The 17,884-nt window shown below is 54.1% G+C and overlaps 1 protein-coding gene across 8 annotated transcripts in view; it reads left to right on the top strand.

Moving 5' to 3' along the window:
- Nucleotides 1-17,802, top strand: part of Pla2g6 (phospholipase A2 group VI) — a 35,602-nt gene extending 17,800 nt beyond the window's left edge. For 6 of the 8 annotated variants that reach the window (XM_069999509.1, XM_069999510.1, XM_069999511.1 and 3 more), the window contains 10 exons: nt 3,288-3,396; nt 4,459-4,620; nt 6,100-6,178; nt 7,701-7,864; nt 9,747-9,897; nt 15,329-15,465; nt 15,735-15,889; nt 16,539-16,706; nt 17,070-17,143; nt 17,221-17,802. In XM_069999509.1, the coding sequence (XP_069855610.1) occupies nt 3,288-3,396; nt 4,459-4,620; nt 6,100-6,178; nt 7,701-7,864; nt 9,747-9,897; nt 15,329-15,465; nt 15,735-15,889; nt 16,539-16,706; nt 17,070-17,143; nt 17,221-17,365 (1,344 nt within the window). In that variant the 3' untranslated portion in view covers nt 17,366-17,802. Of the gene's footprint in view, nt 1-3,287; nt 3,397-4,458; nt 4,621-6,099; nt 6,179-7,700; nt 7,865-9,746; nt 9,898-15,328; nt 15,466-15,734; nt 15,890-16,538; nt 16,707-17,069; nt 17,144-17,220 lie in introns of those variants that run through there. The other 2 variants (XM_069999507.1, XM_069999512.1) reach the window with 2 other exon arrangements.
- The last annotated feature ends 82 nt before the right edge of the window (nt 17,803-17,884 follow it).

The raw sequence follows: 17,884 nt of genomic DNA, 5'->3' as shown, positions 1-17,884 counted from the left end.
GGTAGAACTCACCACCTGGTAGGACACCAGTGCCTGGCGGGGGGCAGGTGTCTCCTAGAGGCCAGGGCCGCCGCCTTGACACATCTCATCTCCCTGCGAACCATAGGGTCCCTTACACAGCAGGCGTCCCGGTGGGCTGGGACATCTGCTGGCTTCTCACTGGCCCGTGAAGCCCCGGCAGTCTGTTCAGAAAGTATGTGCACATATTAATGCAGGGGCTGTTACATCAGTTCACATGAGGGTGGTGATGCCACATGGCAGACATTGATGAGCAAGTATCAGAGAAGGAGGATGGACAGACACCCCAGACCAAAAGACAAGACGGGATGGATTTGAAACATTCCTACCAAAGGTTCTAACTATAGCAGAGACATTGCTGCCCAGGATGCTCAAACTATAATGAAGACTGGAACATAGTTGCCCTGACTGGACGCTTCAGTAGTCAGTTCTCCAACTTTGGTTCAATCAGTCCATGGATACTTCTGTGAATAATTGGGGTTTTGTTTTGTACAGGCTTTTTTGTGTGTATGCTGGTACTAGGGCTTGACCTCAGGACCTTACACTCTTGTTTGGCTTTTTCATTCAAGGCTGGTACTCTACCACTTGAGCCATAGCCCTGCTTCTGGCTTTTTGCTGGTTATTTAGAGACAGTAGTCTCACAAATTTATCTATCTGGGCTGGCTTTGAATTTCAGTCCTCAGATCTCAGCCTCCTGAGTAGCTTGACTGGCTACTTTGTGTTCTTTGTCATGTGAGTGCCCACTGGTGCCTCTTCCGTATTACATGGACCTTTACCCATCATGCTTTGGTGTCGTCCCTGGAAAACATCAGTGCACCAAGTATGGCCTCTGAATGGCCTGCGTGGATATGTAGTACAGATTGGGTAGCTCTGATCCAAAACGTGGGCCAGGACCACTGTCATCTCACAGGTTTGGATTTCCAAATCCTTTGCATATGCTTCATCCATTGGGCAACCTTGTCTGAATATCTGAAATCCACAATGACTCTGGAGTCCCAGGGTTCAGGTAAGGGGTGCTCAACCTGGTCATAGAAAGCTTGAGTTTCCAACCTCATCATCTTAATTAGGCCAGGTACTAGTGGCTCATGCCTCTCTAATCCTAGCTACTCGGGAGGCTGGGATCTGAGGACTGAAATTCAAAGCCAACTCAGGCAGGAAAGTGCATGAGACCCTTCTCTCCAATTAAGCACCAGAAAGCCTGAAGTAGAGCCTGTGGCTCAAGTAGTAGAGTGCTAGCTTTGAGAAAAAAGAGAGAAAGAAAGAAAAAAAACCTTTATAAATTTGAGGAAGATGTCAAGCTGATCATGGCAATATACAAGTTTACTGAAATCCTTACGGTTAGTTGAAACCATGGGCAAAGAATGAATACTAGTGGGTTTTTTTCTTTTTTCTATTGGTACTGGGGTCTGAATTCAGTTCCTCACACTCTTACTCAGCTTGCTCAGCAAGTGCTCTACTACTTGAGCCATGTCTTCAGCCTAACTTTTTGCTGGTTTATTTTGGAGATGGAATTTTTTTTTTTTATTTTTTGGGTCCGGTCATGGGGCCTGAACTCTGGGCCTGGGCGCTGTCCCTCAGCTCTTCAGCTCAAGGCTAGCGCTCTACCACTTGAGCCACAGTGCCACTTCTGGCTTTTTTCTTTTTGCTTATGTGGTGCTGAGGAATCGAACCCAGGGCCTCAGGCATGCAAGGCAAGCGCTCTACCACTGAGCCAACTTCCCAGCCCTGGAGATGGAATTTTTTTGTTGGTCATGGGGCTTGAACTCAGGGCCTGGGAGCTGTCCCTGAGCTTTCTTGCTTAAGGCTAGTGCTCTACCACTTTGAACTACAGTGCCGCTTTCAGTTTTCCGGTAGTTAATTGGAGATAGGAATCTCATGGACTTTCCTGCCAGGCTGGCTTTGAACTGTGATCCTCAGATCTCAGCCTCCTAAGTAGCTAGGATTACAGGCTACTAGTACCAGGCTTGGAGATGGAGACTTTCCTGCCTTGCTGGCTTTGACTGTCAATCCTCCAGATTTCAGCTTTCTGAGTAGCTAGGATTATAGGCATGAGCCACTGGCACCTGGCCTAGTTGTTTTTCTTGAAGCAGCAGGTTCCCGATTTCTGTTTTGAGAAAGCATTCCCTAAATGACCAAAGCAGGACATACCTAGTTTATCTGACAGTCCTTTCTAGTAAAAATAGAGACTAAGAACCAAAGTGGCCAGTTGGGCTGGTAACAGAGACAGCTGTGTCACTATGACTTAACCAAAGCTATTCTCTGGTGAAACTTGCCCCTCTCTGGACAAAAACTGTGCTCTGGCTGTTAATTTGATTAGTGGTGAAGCACCAGCAGTACAAATGTCAGAGTGGTACAGGAGGCAGATAACACCTTGACATTCGATGAGAACAGCTGGAGGGCTGCGGGTGCAGTGATTAGAGCAGCTGGAGGGCTGCGGGTGCAGTGATTAGAGCAGCTGGAGGGCTGCGGGTGCAGTGATAGAACAGCTGGAAGCTGCGGGTATAGTGCACCATTTCCTGTGTGCTGCTCCTCTGCATGTGCCTGCTTTCTTCACAGCTTTTGAGCCATTCTTCAGCCCCCTCTCCATTTAGATGGTCAATTGCATCTTCAAGCTGTTCTACTTTGAAATGTCCTTAAACTTCTGTGGAAGTCATTGTCACTGAACAAGTGACAAACCAATGCCATATGTAAAAGGAAACCCCAAAGAGCATGAAATGAGCGATGTGAATGTGCGCTTTACTGGATCCCGTGTGCATCTTCATAAATGTGAAGAATGTTTGGGAACCCACTTCACACATCACTGCTGCATTCTCCAGGCAGGGAAATGGGGTCCTGGGAGGGAACATGATGAGAACAGAGCTTTGGTTTCCAGTTGCCAGTCGGTTTGTCCTGTGCAGTCTTCCCACCCTGCTGCTTGGCCCTAGAGATTTAAATGAAAGTTCTCCAGAAAGAGAGAGAGAAACTACCCCAGAAGGCAGCCATTGGGCCAGGCATTGGCTCTGTTTCCCTGGACTGGATGGGCTTTCCCTGAGAGCTGCAGCAGCTAATTCCTTAGCATCCCAGGGCTCCTGGAAGCACATAGGAGCTTCTAGAGGAGCCTGGTCACCCTCCCATTTCTATGTGGGCTCTGAAACCCCCTGGTCAGGACACTAGTCATCAAACTGCAGGCTATGGAATACCAGATTCCCTGGAATGTCTCTGTGCTCGGGAGATCCCTCCTACATTAGTTGATGAGCTGTCACATGTTGTCCTCCCTCTGTCCCCAACAGAATGACAACTTAGACTTGGTCAAGGCCCTCATTGTGTTTGGAGCAGAGGTGGACGTCCCAAATGACTTCGGGGAGACTCCTGCATTAATAGCCTCCAAGATCAGCAAAAGTATGTACTTTGCCACCTGGGACTAGAGTTGGGCAGGGACAGGGGCAGAGACTGAGGACGGACTGCTCAGCCATTAGGTGCCAGTGCCCTGTGCTGACCACCACTGCTCCCTGCTGAGGGTGGCCAGGAGCATGTGGGGTCCAAGAGGGAGCGTCCTTCCCCCAAGGCAGGCTCACCAAGGCCTGGCCAAGCTGGGTCCTTCCCCATGCAGCCCCTGGGGGTTCAGATCCCCCATGGGGGCACGATGAGGATGGGCAGCAGCAGAATGGCCTTGGCATGTGCAGGATGGGTGTGTGCATGCCTGTAACACCTTCGCATGCCCTTAGTGCACAGACACGTGAGCATGCCTGCACACGCCTTTGCATGCCTTCATGTGCACAGACAGACATGTGGATGTGCATAGACACACACGTGCATGCGCTACACCCCTGTGTACTGAGCCTGTATAGCGCAGGAGGCGGCAGGTTGTCTTTACAGGGGCCGGAGCCCCCTCTGGAGGGCTTTAGGGACCTGTGAGGTTTTTGTAGAGGTCTGACCTGCAACCTTGCCCCTTCTCCCAGGAGAGAGCTCGGCCCCCCACCGTCAGTTTAAACAACCTAGGTGGTCCACTGCCCTCCCTGCTCCTGCCGTCTGCTCCCATTGTGCTCAGGCCCTTGGCTCAGAGTTGTCCCTGCAGAAAAGGGAAAAGGTCATGGGTGGACAAGTGGAAGGCTGCTACCTTGTCCCTTTCAAACTCTGAAAGGAAATGTCACATGGAGGTTTTGAGAACTGCTCACCATGAAGATGGTTGCTCTGCCTCCTTGATTACATTAGAAGGAAAGAGGGAAACCCCAAAATAATGGGGCAGGTGACTCTGCCTTCCTTCTGTCCTACCCTGTGGTCCATCCCTGACACTCCCCACCCCAGTGCCTAGAGACGCGTGGAGCCTCACAGCCTGGCACTCAGCAGACCCCACGGGCGGCTGCTGCGCGGCCAGGCGGCTGGGCAGTGAGGCAGGGCTCCTGTGTGGAGGGAGGGACCTCACTTCCTTGTTGACATTTCTCCTTCCAACACCACGACAAGTGGTCACCAGGAAGGCGCTCTTGGCCCTGCTGAAAACCGTGGGGGCTGACTACCGCATCCCAGGCATCCCAGAGGTCCCTGCGGCTCAGGGCTCTGCAGCGTCACCTCACCCCTTCTCCCTGGAGAGAGCTCAGCCCCCAGAGATCAGCTTAAACAACCTAGGTAGGCCTCTGCCCTCCCCCCCCCGCCGCCCCCACCCACCCACCCCACAGGGCCCAAGCCTGGGCCCCAGCAACCCCCACTAGAGAGGAAGAATTGGATCCGAGGGTGGAAGGAATTGAAGGGAGCGAGAGACAAAGGGGAAGAGCTGTAAGCCAACCTGGACAGCCAAGCCCTGGGCAGACTCTAGCTGGAGTCCCCAGCAAGGTGCTCTGGACTCAGTCTGGGGCCTGGCATTACCCGTGTTACCTGTGACATTCACCATCTCTTGTCCCTTGGGGGGATTCTGGTCCTTGGGTTTCCACCCCTGTCTTACTGAGTCTGTCCTGTGTGAGAGCCCCAGTCTGCCCCCTGCTGGTTTGGTCAGTGACCAGCATTTGTTCTCATGGGCCTTACCCTTGGAGACAGCCCCAGAGGAGACTGGACCCCTGCCCTGGCCTTCTGGAGTCTGGCTCACCAGGAGCATAGGCTGTTGGGGAGGGGAGCCCCTGCTCCAAAGGCAGCCGGGAACCTGTGGTTGGTGAGCAGACCTGCTAGCCATGGTGGAGGCAGATCCCAGTCCCTCCACAGCATCCACCATCCCCACTGTGCCCCCAGCACCCCATCTTTCTCTCTCCATTTTACAGGCAGGCAGTCTCCCAAGCCAGGCTGGACAGTGGGCCTGGGGCGTGGCGGCAGAAGGGTAATGCTTGGGCCTAGAAAAGCCGCTGAGCCCAGCCCTGCCCACAAAGCCTCAGCCCTGGTCCCCTCTCCTTTCCTCAGTTGTACCTCCAGGCACACGCACCTCCCCCCCACCCCAGCACTACCCCTCCTGCTGAGCCTGCCTGCTCCTTGGCCATATCCTGGGTGGGGGGACACTGCCTTGCCTGCCCGCCTGCCTGCCTGCCGTACCGCCTGCCTGCCTCTAGCTCCTGCACCATCGCGCTGGGCTGTCAGTCACGTGCCGGGCACGCGCGGGCGGACGTGTGGGGTCGTACTGCTTGTTGGGAGGGGGTGGGCCTTAAGTCCAGAGGACGACTGGATGGAGAGGATGAGTGGGTGCAACTGAACCCCCAGGCCACCAAGGAACTTTTCAGACCTGGGGCCAGGACAAAGGATGGTGGGATGTCCCCTTCATCCTTGGAGTCCAGTCCTCAGCCTTGTCCGCACTAAGCCCTTCTGATGGGTCTCGGAGCACGTTTGGGGCCTGCTAGCACGTTGGCAGCAATAGCTGTGATGCCCCTGGGGAGCTGAGAGCAGCCAGGTCTGCACTGGGCAGCGCTTGCGCACTGAGTCGCCGGGCACTGGAGCAGAGTTTCAGGAGGAGGTGGGAGGGGCTGTGTGCTGGGGAGCCAGGGCCGGGGTCATTCCCAGCGGGCCCATGGGCCCTGGGGCAGGAAGCAGAGGGTCAGGGCACAGGGAGAGACAACGAGCTGGGGCACAGCTCTACTGGTGTCTGAGGATCCATGGGATGTGCAGCGTGCCCTGCCCTGTGCCCCGCAGAGCTGCAGGACCTCTTGCCCATCTCCCGGGCCCGGAAGCCGGCATTCATCTTGAGCTCCATGAGGGACGAGAAGCGGACGTAAGTGGAGCCGAGGCCAGGGCCAGGCCGGTATGGACGCCTCCCTTGGTGTCTGGGCAGGCTTCCCCTTGTCCCACCCTGCCTAGTGAGGCAGCTTTCCTCCCGGTCCTGCGGCCTGTGATGACGTAATCATTCCTTCAGGCAGTGCGGGCTCACACAGCAGCCTTAGGGCACTGCCATCGTGTGGCCCTCTTCCCTGACCAGAACATAGTTGGAGCATCCTCCAGACCCCTCTGCAGATTCCAGCACTGTCTCTTGGCTCCCCATGGCTTCCTCATTTACCTTTCTCCCTCCACAGATGAGTTGTTTCCCGAGTTGTGTCCCCAGGCCCATGGGGGAGGCCCTGGGGGGCGCCAGTGTGCCGGACACTCAAGTCCTTCTGCCAAGTCTGTTACTGGAGCCTCTGAGCCCTAGGTCTGAATCTGAGCACTCCTCTCTCCCCCCCCTCTCCCCCCAATTAGGAGAAAATGGCCTACTCTGTATGTGAATGGAGAAATGAATTCATTTGTAGTTTTGGCCCCAAAACTCTGGTTCTCCTCTCCCCTGGCTTCTGTCTGTGGACTTTGAGCCCCAGTGACCGGAAGCAGGAGAGGGTCCAGAGCACAGCGCGGACCACTTTCACTCCCAAGCAGGGTATTTCCTATCAGCATGCGCATTGCAAGGACCCCCTTTGCCCAAGCCTGTCCCTTTAGGCACAGACCCTGGTGAATGTTAGCCAGCCCAGCACGATGCCAGGACAGGGACTTGCCACCTGACTGCAGAAATCCCCCTCACTTGATGACACCATCTTGCTGTTAGAGCAGAGCTGGCCCCTGGCTAGTGGAGCATCGAGCCCAGAGGTGAGGGCAGAGAGAAGCAGGTGAACCAAGGGCCGGTGTTCATAGACAGCTCTGAACCCAGGGGGACAGGGCAGCTGTGCCCGAGGGGCCCGCTGACTTTGGGGAGTTTGTAGACAGCAAGTCAAACTGAGAGGGAAAGATGAGAAGGGACCGGAAGGAAGGCGGCCCCTCAAGCCTGACCAGAGAGGGCAGGCGCCTGCACCTCGGGGGCCGGCAGGAGGATGTGACTTTGTGCCAGTCTCCTCACTTGTGGCCTTCATTCCTCCACTCACACAGGTGGGCACGGGGCAGCACAGAGTGAGCTAATGCCCATGTCCCCCGCATTGCAGGGCCCTGGCACACAGACCTTCCAACCTCCCTTATCTCCCAAATGGAAAGCCCTCCCCCCCAACCTGACCCAGCTGCAGGGAGCCTCCCCCCTCAGACCCCCCTCCCCCATTTCCTTCTAACAGACTTTGCTCAGCACCTGCTTTGGGGCAGGTGCCATTGCCCTCCTACCTTTTCCCTTCACCCCACCTACTCCCCACTAGCACACTGGCCCCACGCAGGCCTGGCCGGCTTTGCTGGCGTCCACTACAGTAGAGATGCTGGGGGACATTAGCTGTGAGTGTGGGGGGCAGGGGTGCCAAGTCATCACGGGACCCCCGCCCCCTGCCCTGGGCTCCCCGTGCTGTCCCCTGCAGCCATGATCACCTGCTCTGCCTGGATGGAGGGGGCGTGAAAGGCCTGGTCATCATCCAGCTCCTCATCGCCATCGAGAAGGCCTCCGGCATGGCCACCAAGGACCTCTTTGACTGGGTGGCAGGGACCAGCACGGGGGGCATCCTGGCCCTGGCCATTCTGCACAGTGAGTGTCCCTGGGGGGGAGGGGTGACAGGGTGGGCTCAGACCTCTGAGGACCAAGTGCCTCTGCAGAGCTTTGCATGAAGTTGGGTAAGGATGTAGGGCAGCGCCTTGGCCCTTCATGGGGTCCTTGGGGTGCTGGGGTCCCAGGTTGTACAGACTGACTCAGAGGGCAAAGCTAGTTTAGGGGGTGTTCATGTGCCGGGGCCTCGTTCCCTGCCCCACTCCAGCCAACCCTGCGGAGCTCACCACCTGCTCGCCTGAGGGGAGCCCCTGAGTCAGAACACCGGAGCCCAAGCCTCATGGCTCACCCACGAGCTTGCTCAGGCCAGAGAGGCCCCAGACCCCCAGCCCATCACAGTGGCTGTCCACTCCGTCTCCTTTCGTGCAGCCTAGCACAGGTGACAGGCACTTGGTTTCTCGGCCAGAGACATGCCACCCAAGTGGTGTCTCTTGTGGAGTGGAGCTGGGGTGCTGGCAGGCAGGACACTCGGGTCAGCCCTGCCCAGTGCGGGCAGCAGGGCCACTCCCATGTTCTCCAAGGGCCTTCGAAACCTGCAGCCTGGTGACCAACCCCTGGAGGCCTGCAGCAGGGTCTTCCCGAGCCTCTCTCCAGGTCTTTAGACTCCAGGGTGCTGTGTGTGTGTGTGTGTGTGTGTGTGCGCGCACGCGCGCGTGTGTGCACATGTACACACACACTTATGCATGGGTATTGAAGTTTGAAGTTTGAACTCTTCTTTTTTCTCTCTTTCTTTTTTTTTTCTTTCTTTCTTTTTCTTTTTTTTTTTTTTTTGCCAGTCCTGGGGCTTGAACTCAGGGCCTGGGCACTGTCTCTGAGCTTCTTTTGCTCAAGGCTGGCACTCTTATCACTTGAGCCACAGCACCACTTCTGGCTTTTTGTGTATGTGGTATTGAAGAATGAAACCCAGGGTTTCATGCATGCTAGGCAAGCGCTCTACCACTGAGCCACATTCCCAGCCCATAGGTTTGAACTCTAGATTAGTTTTTCGCTCAGGATGGTGCTCTGCCTCCAGTCTAGCTTTTTAGTGGTTAGTTAGAGATAAGAGTCTCATAGATATTTCTGCCTGCGCTGACATTAACCTGCAATCCTCAGATCTCAGCCTTTTTTTTTTTTTTTTTTTTGGTCAGTCGTGGGACTTGAACTCTGGGCTTGAGCACTGTCCCTCAGCTCTTCAGCTCAAGGCGAGTACTCCACCGCTTGAGCCACAGTGCCACTTCCAGTTTTTTAGTGGTTTATTGGAGGTAAGAGTCTCATGGACTTTCTTGCCAGGGCTGGCTTTGAACTGTGATCCTCAGATCTCAGCCTCCTGAGTAGCTAGGATTATAAGCGTGAGCCACTGGCGCCCGGCAGATCTCAGCCTTTTGAATAGCTAGGATGACAGGCGTGAGCCACGGCTCTCCTGGGCACTTTGGAAGGGGGTTGTGAAGTCACCTGGCTCATCTTCTCACACAGGTGGAAGCCACTTTCCACTGCCAAGGTGGCAGCTCTGGTCTGGGACTGCCTCAAGGGGGTGGGGGGGTGGGGGGGCGTGGGGGGAATGGGTGGCCTCTCCCGCCTTGCAGGCTCAGAGGACAGGCTGCTGCACCTTGCCTGTGACACTTAGTAGGGATTAGCTTTTACATACATCTAGGACCCTTTAAGGAAAATGGTGCAGAGGTGTGAAGAGGTGCAGAGCCTTGGGGCTGCTGACGGGGTTTGTGCCTGTGTGCAACTCACCAGGAAGGGCCTGGAAGTCTGATTGACCCCACATCCTCCACCGCCTGCCAGCGCCGGTCCCCGGTCCCCATGGCTGGCCTGCGCAGACCCTCTTCCTGGACGGTCTTGGGTGTGGCCCTCAAGTCTCCCCTCCCCCCACTGTTCCCAGGCAAGTCCATGGCCTACATGCGTGGCGTGTACTTCCGCATGAAGGACGAGGTGTTTCGGGGCTCAAGGCCCTACGAGTCGGGGCCCCTGGAGGAGTTCCTGAAGCGGGAATTTGGGGAGCACACCAAGATGACAGATGTCAAGAAACCCAAGTAAGCCCCTTTCTGGTAGCCCCTCCTCACCGGAAGGTCACTGGGGACTGAGCATAGCACTCTTCCATTCACCCTGGTGATGCCCTTCCCTGAGCTCAGCCCATGGGCCTGGCTGTGGGAGAGGGTATCTGAGTAGCTGGTGCGGATTCATGGAGCGTCCCCTCCCATTCTACCAAATGCTAATCCTCAGGGCCTTCCCCACTTAGAAGAGACCCCAAAGTCATCTGCCCAACAGCCAGCAGTGAGCCAGCAGTCTGTCTGCTCTGCAGTGTTCTGGACTACCCAGTGAAGGCAGCAGTCACTGCCCTGCCCAACACTAATCTGATGCTGCCCCCCACCCCCGCCAGGTGGCGCTGCCCCTGGCACCGCCCTCCGCATCTCTTTCCAGGCCTGTGCAGTGTGCCTGCTAATTGTCTAGACATACCAGATGCCATTTGTTCTAACATTTGTTACCTTCCATTTTGCACAATTTCAATCTGTTATGCCTTTCTTTGTTTGCCTCTTCGTTGGGTTTTGGGGCTCTGTATTTGTATTATGGACTATCTAGGTACACATTTCCCCTAATTTTCTAGGTATATAGATATAGCTCTTCCCTAATTTATCCTGCATAGGATTTCTTATTGCTTCCATTGTGGTTTTTTTGTTTGTTTGTTTTTTTTGTCGGTCATGGGGCTTGAACTATGGGTCTGGGCGCTGCCCCTCAGCTCTTCGGCTCAAGGCTAGCGTTCTACCACTTGAACCACAGCACCACTTCCGGCTTTTTCTGCTTATGTGGTGCTGAGGAATCAAACCCAGGGCCTAATGTATGCAAGGCAAGCGCTCTACCACTGAGCCACCTTCCCAGCCCCCATTGTGGGTTTTTTTTGTTTTGTTTTTTTGCCGGTTCTGGGACTTGAACTCAGGGCTCCAGGCACTGTCCCTGAGCACTCTACCACGACCCACAGCACCACTTCCGGCTTTTTTTCTGTATATGTGGTACTGAGGAATCAAACCCAGGGCTTCATGCATGCTAGGCAAGCACTCTACCACTAAGCCACATTTTCAGGCCTGCCATCGTGTTTTAATATTTTGGTTTGACTCTACCTTCAGTTTTGGAACTCCCAAGTCATTATCCCTTTAACTCCTGCCTTTGCCTAGTTTTCTGTCTATCCTTCTCCCATAAATTCAGTTAATGCAGACATTTTTGCTCTTTTCTCTCATTGTCTTTTTTTTGGGGGGGAGGGCCCGGTCGTGGGGCCTGAACTCGGCCTGGGCGCTGTCCTTCAGCTCTTCAGCTCAAGGCTAGTGCTCTACCACTTGAGCCACAGCTCCACTTCTGGCTTTTTTCTTTTTGCTTATGTGGTGCTGAGGAATCGAACCCAGGGCCTCATGCATGCAAGGCAAGCTCTCTACCACTGAGCCACCTTCCCAGCCCTCTCAATGTCTTTTAACTTACCATTTCTGTCATTGTATATCTCTATCATTTTTTATTCTTTTTCTGGATAATTTCTTTTTACCTATTTTCCAACTCATGAATTCTCTCTTTAGCGTTATCTAATTTTTCATTTAACACATCCATTGAGTTCTTTACTCTATTATTGTATGTATTGATATTTTTCAGTCTCAAAAGTACTCAGGCGGGCTGGGAAGGTGGCTCAGTGGTAGAGCGCTTGCCTCTCATGCATGAGGCCCTAGGTTCGATTCCTTAGCACCACATAAGCAAAAAGAAAAAAAGCCGGAAGTGGCGCTGTGGCTCCAGTGGTAGAGCGCTCGCCTTGAGCTGAAGAGCTGAGGGACAGCACCCAGGCCCAGCATTCAGGCCCCATGACCAGCAAAAAAAAAAAAAAAAAAAAAAAGTACTCAGGTACCAGTAGTGGCTCATCCCCATAATCCTAGCTACTCAGGAGGCTGAGATCTGAGGATCGAGGTTCAAAGCCAGCCCCGGTAGGAATGTTGGTGAGACTCCTATCTCCAATTAACCACTAGAAAACCAGAAGTAATGCTGTGGCTCAAGTGGTAGAGTGCTTGACTTGAACTGAAGAGCTAAGGGACAGCACCCAGGCCCAGAGTTCAAGCCCCACAACTGCCCCCCACCTCCAAAAAAAAAGTACTCTGGTTCTTCTTCAAATCTTTCAGGTCTTTTTTGTTGCTGTTGTTGGTTGTGGGGCTTGAACTCAGAGCCTGGGCACTGTCCCTGAGCTTTTATATTTAAGGCTAGCACTCTTCCACTTTGAGCCATTGCTCCACTTCTGGTTTTCTGGTGGTTAATTTGAGATAAGAGTCTCATGGACTTTTTGCCTGGGTTGGCTTCAAACCATGATCCTCCAATCTCAGCTTCCTGAATAGCTAGCATTATAGGCGTGAGCCACTGGTGCCTGGCTCAGGTCATTATTGATAGTCCCTCACCCCCCCATTTTGGTGGTTCTGAGGTTTGACCTCGGGGCCTCATCCTTGCCAGGAAAGCACTCTACCACTTGAGCCATGCCCCCAGTCCTTTTTTAGTATTCTAGTTAAGTATTTTTTTTAATTTATTTTATTTTATTTGTGAACATACTGTACAGAGGGGTTACAATTACATGGGCAGGATAATGCGTACATTTCTTACCAAGCATTGTAGCCTCCTCCTTTGTTTACCCTTCACATCCCTTCCCAGCCTCCCCCCTCCCCCCCCAGTCCCAATCCTTCCCCCCCCCCCCCCACCGACATTGTAAAGCTCGTTTTGGACATGACAACTTGTACTTCTCATTGTTGCAACAGGTCCACCTGTATCCTTAAATGACTTGTTTTTCCCCATCTCCTCCACAAGTTATACTGACATCAAATATAGTGAAAGCAGAGGTTATACTGTGGGGGAGGGACATACAAAGCAACAAAGAAATAATCTTATAAATGCGTTAGAAACACATGCATGAAAGAAAAAAACATTAAAATACATATCTAAGGGTTCATTTTCCTAACATCACATTATCTGACCTTTTCCGCTTGACTCATACATATACTAGCTATTGCAAATAAGGGAAACCATGGGACCTATGCTTCTTTGGGCCTGGCTTACTTCGCTTAATATAATTTTTTCCAAGACTTTCCATTTCCTAACAAATGGGGCAATTTCATTCTTTCTGATGGAGGCATAGAATTCCATTGTGTATATATACCACATTTTCTTGATCCATTCATCTACTGAGGGGCATCTGGGTTGGTTCCAGATCTTAGCTATGGTAAATAATGCTGCAATAAACATAGTTGTGCTGGTAGCTTTAGTGTGGTCTTGTTTGTAAACATTTGGGTAAATGCCCAAAAGTGGGATTGCTGGGTCATAGGGGAGTTCTATGTTGAGTCTTTTGAGGAACCTCCATACTGCTTTCCAAAGTGGTTGAACAAGTTTACATTCCCACCAACAATGCAGTAAGGTTCCCTTCTGTCCACATCCCCTCCAGCATCTGTTGTTGTTAGAGTTCTTGATTTTTGCCATTCTAACTGGCCCAGTCCTTTTTTTTTATTTTAGTTTGGTTTTCAGATAGCATCTTAGACTTTTGCCTAGGCTAGTAGTATTGGACTGTGATCGTCCTATTTCATGCATGTGTCAGCATTTACAACCTCTATTCCCTTAAGATTTTATCAGGCTTAGCTTGATAGCTTTAAACATTATGAGTATCGCCGTGTAGTCATCTTAATTTACAACCTCCGATATCTGAAGGCTCTGTAGATATATTGTGCTGTTTCTGTGGTTTGAGCTCATTCTCACTCATGGTGGTTTATTTCATTGTGTGTGCACTTTTTGTTATTTTTAACCAAGTGCTGCTCCTTAGTGTTGAGAATAATACATGCAGATTCTGTGAAGGCCAGAATGGGCTTCCTTGATCGAGAGAGTGACCTGTTCCAGACACTGGACACTAACGGCTAGGCGCTTCCACTAAACTGCTGTCCTGGAGGTTCAGAGCCTTACCCCCAGATGATGTGAATCTTGACTCCCTGTGCATGAGGGCTAGTATAGTCAATGTTTTCTGAGGTTTGTGTCTTCCCAGGGCCAGGACAGCTTTCCTTATAGTCAGTCCCAGGGTCTGGAAAAGGGTGATTTCTTTCCAGTCCATCTTTATCCTGATGCTAGAAGCTACACACTGAGGATCCCCAACACAGCATGGGAAAGGGCTCCCGCCAGACCCTCTCCTCTGAAGGGTCCTGGACTTTGACCTGGTCCCCCTTGCCCTAGAGACCCCCTGAAGTTCAAGGTTTCTGCGGTTTGTACTTTCCTCTGGTTAGAGATGGGGCTGAGTTCTTGCTTATTCTCAGTTTTTCCTGCTCTTTTCTATCGTGTCAGGTCTCTCATGCTTTTAAGATTAAAAATATATGTAGCATTGTAGTTTTTCTCAACGGGAGCACTGTTGAAATAATCTTCCCACAGTATTCACATAAGTGGGGGAAAATCCTTTGTTCAGGGTTGTTTCCCTTCCTTTGTATTTTTCTTTACAATATAACAAGTTCATTTCTGGTTTACTCTGTAAGCATAATTTTGAATGGCTGTAAAGTGTTTTATTGTTTCCTTACCCTTCTGTTCCAGCTAGATTTTCACTCTAATAAATCACAGGGCAAAGAATAGCCTTGCACCAGAAGCCACCATTGTGGTCCGGATTGTTCCTTTAGGACAGACTTTATCCAGGGTGGAATTTTCAGATCAAAGAACTGGGACGTAACACATACTAGCTTCTCACCAGGGCACTCCTCAGTGTTTAGGTGCCTGCGTCTCAGGATCAGGAGGAGGCTTCTCAGTAGGCTGTTGAAAAGGTCTCAAAAGTCCCCCCGCGTGCCCTTCCCCAAAGCCGCCCATGCTGCCTGGTGCCAGCGTCCCTTCAGAGTTCCGTCTGGCTGTGTAAACAGGAACATATGTTGTTTCGGTTTTGAGTAAATGGTGGCCTGCTAACTGTCCCAGAGTCCACTCCCTGTCAGTACGTAAACATATCCACAGCCATTCTATGAGGGCAGATGACCTCGGGGTATTGCACTGGCCTGCTGTTGGACACCCCAGGTATTTTTTAGTGGTTTGCTCTGGTTTGGTTTTGGGTGTTTTTGAGACAGGATCTCACCGTGGAACAGCTCAGGCTTGCCTCAGTCTTCCTGCTCTCCCTTCAGAGTGCTGGGATTACAGGTGTGTGTGAACACCCCTGGCGCTGTTTACTTTGGAAATGGCAGCTGCCATTCCTGGCCTTTGGCAGCCTGTCTTGCATACAAGTGATTGCTCAGGACAAATTCCCCGAAGTGAGTTTTTGGGCGTAAGGATAAACCTGTGGGAAATGTGGCACTTTTGGCCAGATCACCTCCATGGGCTGACTACCAGTGCTACGGACACCGGGAAGGACAGTCTGGAGAATCCGGGCACCGTGTGGGTGGCAGCTCTGCCAGGTGGTGGGGAGCATGGGACCAGGTGGCCGGTCAGCGCCTCGCTCCTTCTCCCCAGGGTGATGCTGACTGGGACGCTGTCGGACAGGCAGCCTGCCGAGCTCCACCTCTTCCGGAACTATGAGGCACCAGAGGCCGTTCGGGAGCCTCGCTTCACTCAGAATGTTAACCTAAAGCCGCCAACCCACCCCTCAGGTTCAAACCGTGTTTAATGCTTATGTGGATGCGGGTGATGGATGCGAGTCGCGGAGGGGCATCGGGTAGTCTCAAAGCCCCTCCCACCACCCCTGTCCTGATTGGCTGAGGACAAGCATTGCTGGGGGCTCTTGGGCCCCACTGACACCCCACCTTCACTGGGATGTAGGGCACCTGTCCCTACACCCCACACTTGCACCCTGAGATCTGAAGGGCACAGGCCTCATACCAGCTCTTGTGCCAACCTGGTCCCCTCCCCCTTCCCCTAGACCAGCTGGTTTGGCGGGCGGCGCGGAGCAGTGGGGCAGCCCCTACCTACTTCCGGCCCAACGGGCGCTTCCTGGACGGCGGGCTGCTGGCCAACAACCCCACACTGGACGCTATGACCGAGATCCATGAGTTCAACCAGGACATGATCCGCAAGGTGAGAACCGTGCAGCCCCGGGCTGGGCATGTCTGCACAGGGCAGACATCCTCTGCACCGGGAAGCCCGGTGGCCCTTCTGCCGCCCAAGGGTGCCCGAAGCCTAGGAACCAGGCATTCCGAGGCCCCGTGCATGCCCGCTGCCAGCGGACGGCCAGGACGCACGTCTCCTGGACAGACTGTAGTTGGGGCCAGACCCTCTACAAAGCCTGGATGCCGGTGGCTGTCTGTGTGCAGGGCTCAGAGGACCCGGGAAGGGCTGGCAGCCTCTCAGAGCCATCATGGTAGAGCAAGGCAGCTTGTAAAACACTGATACAGATCCTGAATCTGCTCTTCCCTGCCTGCCATGGCTGCCCTCCTCCCTGAGGGTGGCCCCGTGAGGCCTGTGGTACACAGGTGCTGGCCCCAGAGATGGCCATGATGCCCCCACCAGCTTGTCTGCAAGAGTCTGCACTCAGACACACTGCCAGACCCCCTCCCCCAGGGCCACGTCCCCTTCCTAGTGCCCGCCTTGACCTCCCACTGCCCCCCCCACTGCCCTCTGTGGGAGGTCCTCTCTGACCTCCCCTGTGCTCCCTGTGGGAGGTCCCTTCTGCCTCCCCTGTATCCCCCATGGGAGGTCTCCTTTGACCCTGTCCTGCTCACCACAGGGCCAGGGGAGCAAGGTGAAGAAACTGTCCATCGTTGTCTCCTTGGGGACAGGGAGGTCCCCGCAGGTGCCGGTGACCTGTGTGGATGTCTTCCGGCCCAGCAACCCCTGGGAACTGGCCAAGACCGTTTTCGGGGCCAAGGAATTGGGCAAGATGGTGGTGGACTGTGTGAGTTGGGGCCTCCCCCAGGCTATCACCCCCCCCCCCGTCCTCATGGGTGACAGTGGGGCTCTGTCCAGCCTCCTAATGTCTCCGGGCTGGGCCTGTCCCTCAGCAATGCCCTTGGTGGGGTTCTTCAAACCATCTTTACCCGTTCATCTCTTGAGAGAGCCAGGTGTGCATGGACTAAAGCCACAGGGGGAGGTGTCACCCTGCCACTGGCCCCCCATACCCCAGTGAGCTGTGTGTGCCGTGCAGGCCCGGCCCCTCTGACTGCTCAGCTGGGCATCACCAAGGCCCAGAGTCACCCTGATGGTGGGTGGAGCCCGTGCTCCAGTGCTGGGCGGGGCTCACAGAGGCTCTTCTCACCAGTGCACAGATCCAGATGGGCGGGCCGTGGACCGGGCCCGGGCCTGGTGCGAGATGGTTGACATCCAGTACTTCAGGTGAGGCTCAGGCCTGGTGGGACCCGTTGGCCCCCAGGCCGGGCCCCCTGGTGAGCCCGGCTCCTTGGTTCACACAGATTGAACCCCCAGCTGGGGATGGACATCATGCTGGATGAGGTCAGCGACGCTGTGCTGGTGAACGCTCTGTGGGAGACGGAGGTGTACATCTACGAGCAGCGGGAGCAGTTCCAGAAGCTGGTCCAGCTGCTGCTTGCTCCTTGAGCCCCCAACCCACTGCGGGCCCGGGGCCCCAGAGCCGGCCTGCAGCTCCATGATCACCAGGGGCCGGCGGCTGCGTCCAGGGACCAGCCCCCCCGCCTTGTCACTTCAGGCCCCCCTCGGCCCCTTTCCTGACTTGCCTGAGGGACTAAAAACCAGGGGAGCCCCATCCCGCCTGGCCTGGAGGCCAGCCCACCCAATCTACCCCCTTCCCTGGCGGTAGGGGCCAGAGAAATGGGGAGTCACTGCCCCACCACTTACAGAAACCCAGGCTCCAGGAGTAGGGTGTCCCATTCAACTTTGTCCTCTGCACTCCCCAGCACCCCACCCCTAGAGCTGCCCAGCTCCCAAAGGTCACTCCTGCGAGCTCACTTCCCTGCCCACGTGCTGTGAGAACAGGAGGGGCCACCCCGAAATGTGAAATAAATTATTCTGACTCAGGTGGCCCTGTGCGGTGTGCTTTATGGGGTGGGTGCCCCCTCGGCTCCAGCTCTCCGTCCCCCGCCCTCAGTGTCTTCTGGT

The sequence above is a fragment of the Dipodomys merriami genome, unplaced genomic scaffold (genome assembly GCF_024711535.1).
Source record: "Dipodomys merriami isolate MVZ:Mamm:240054 unplaced genomic scaffold, mDipMer1.0.p SCAF_55, whole genome shotgun sequence".
Taxonomy (NCBI): Eukaryota; Metazoa; Chordata; class Mammalia; order Rodentia; family Heteromyidae; genus Dipodomys; species Dipodomys merriami.
The sequence above is the reverse complement of the archived record's forward strand: the minus strand, read 5'-3'. Positions and strand labels throughout refer to the sequence as shown.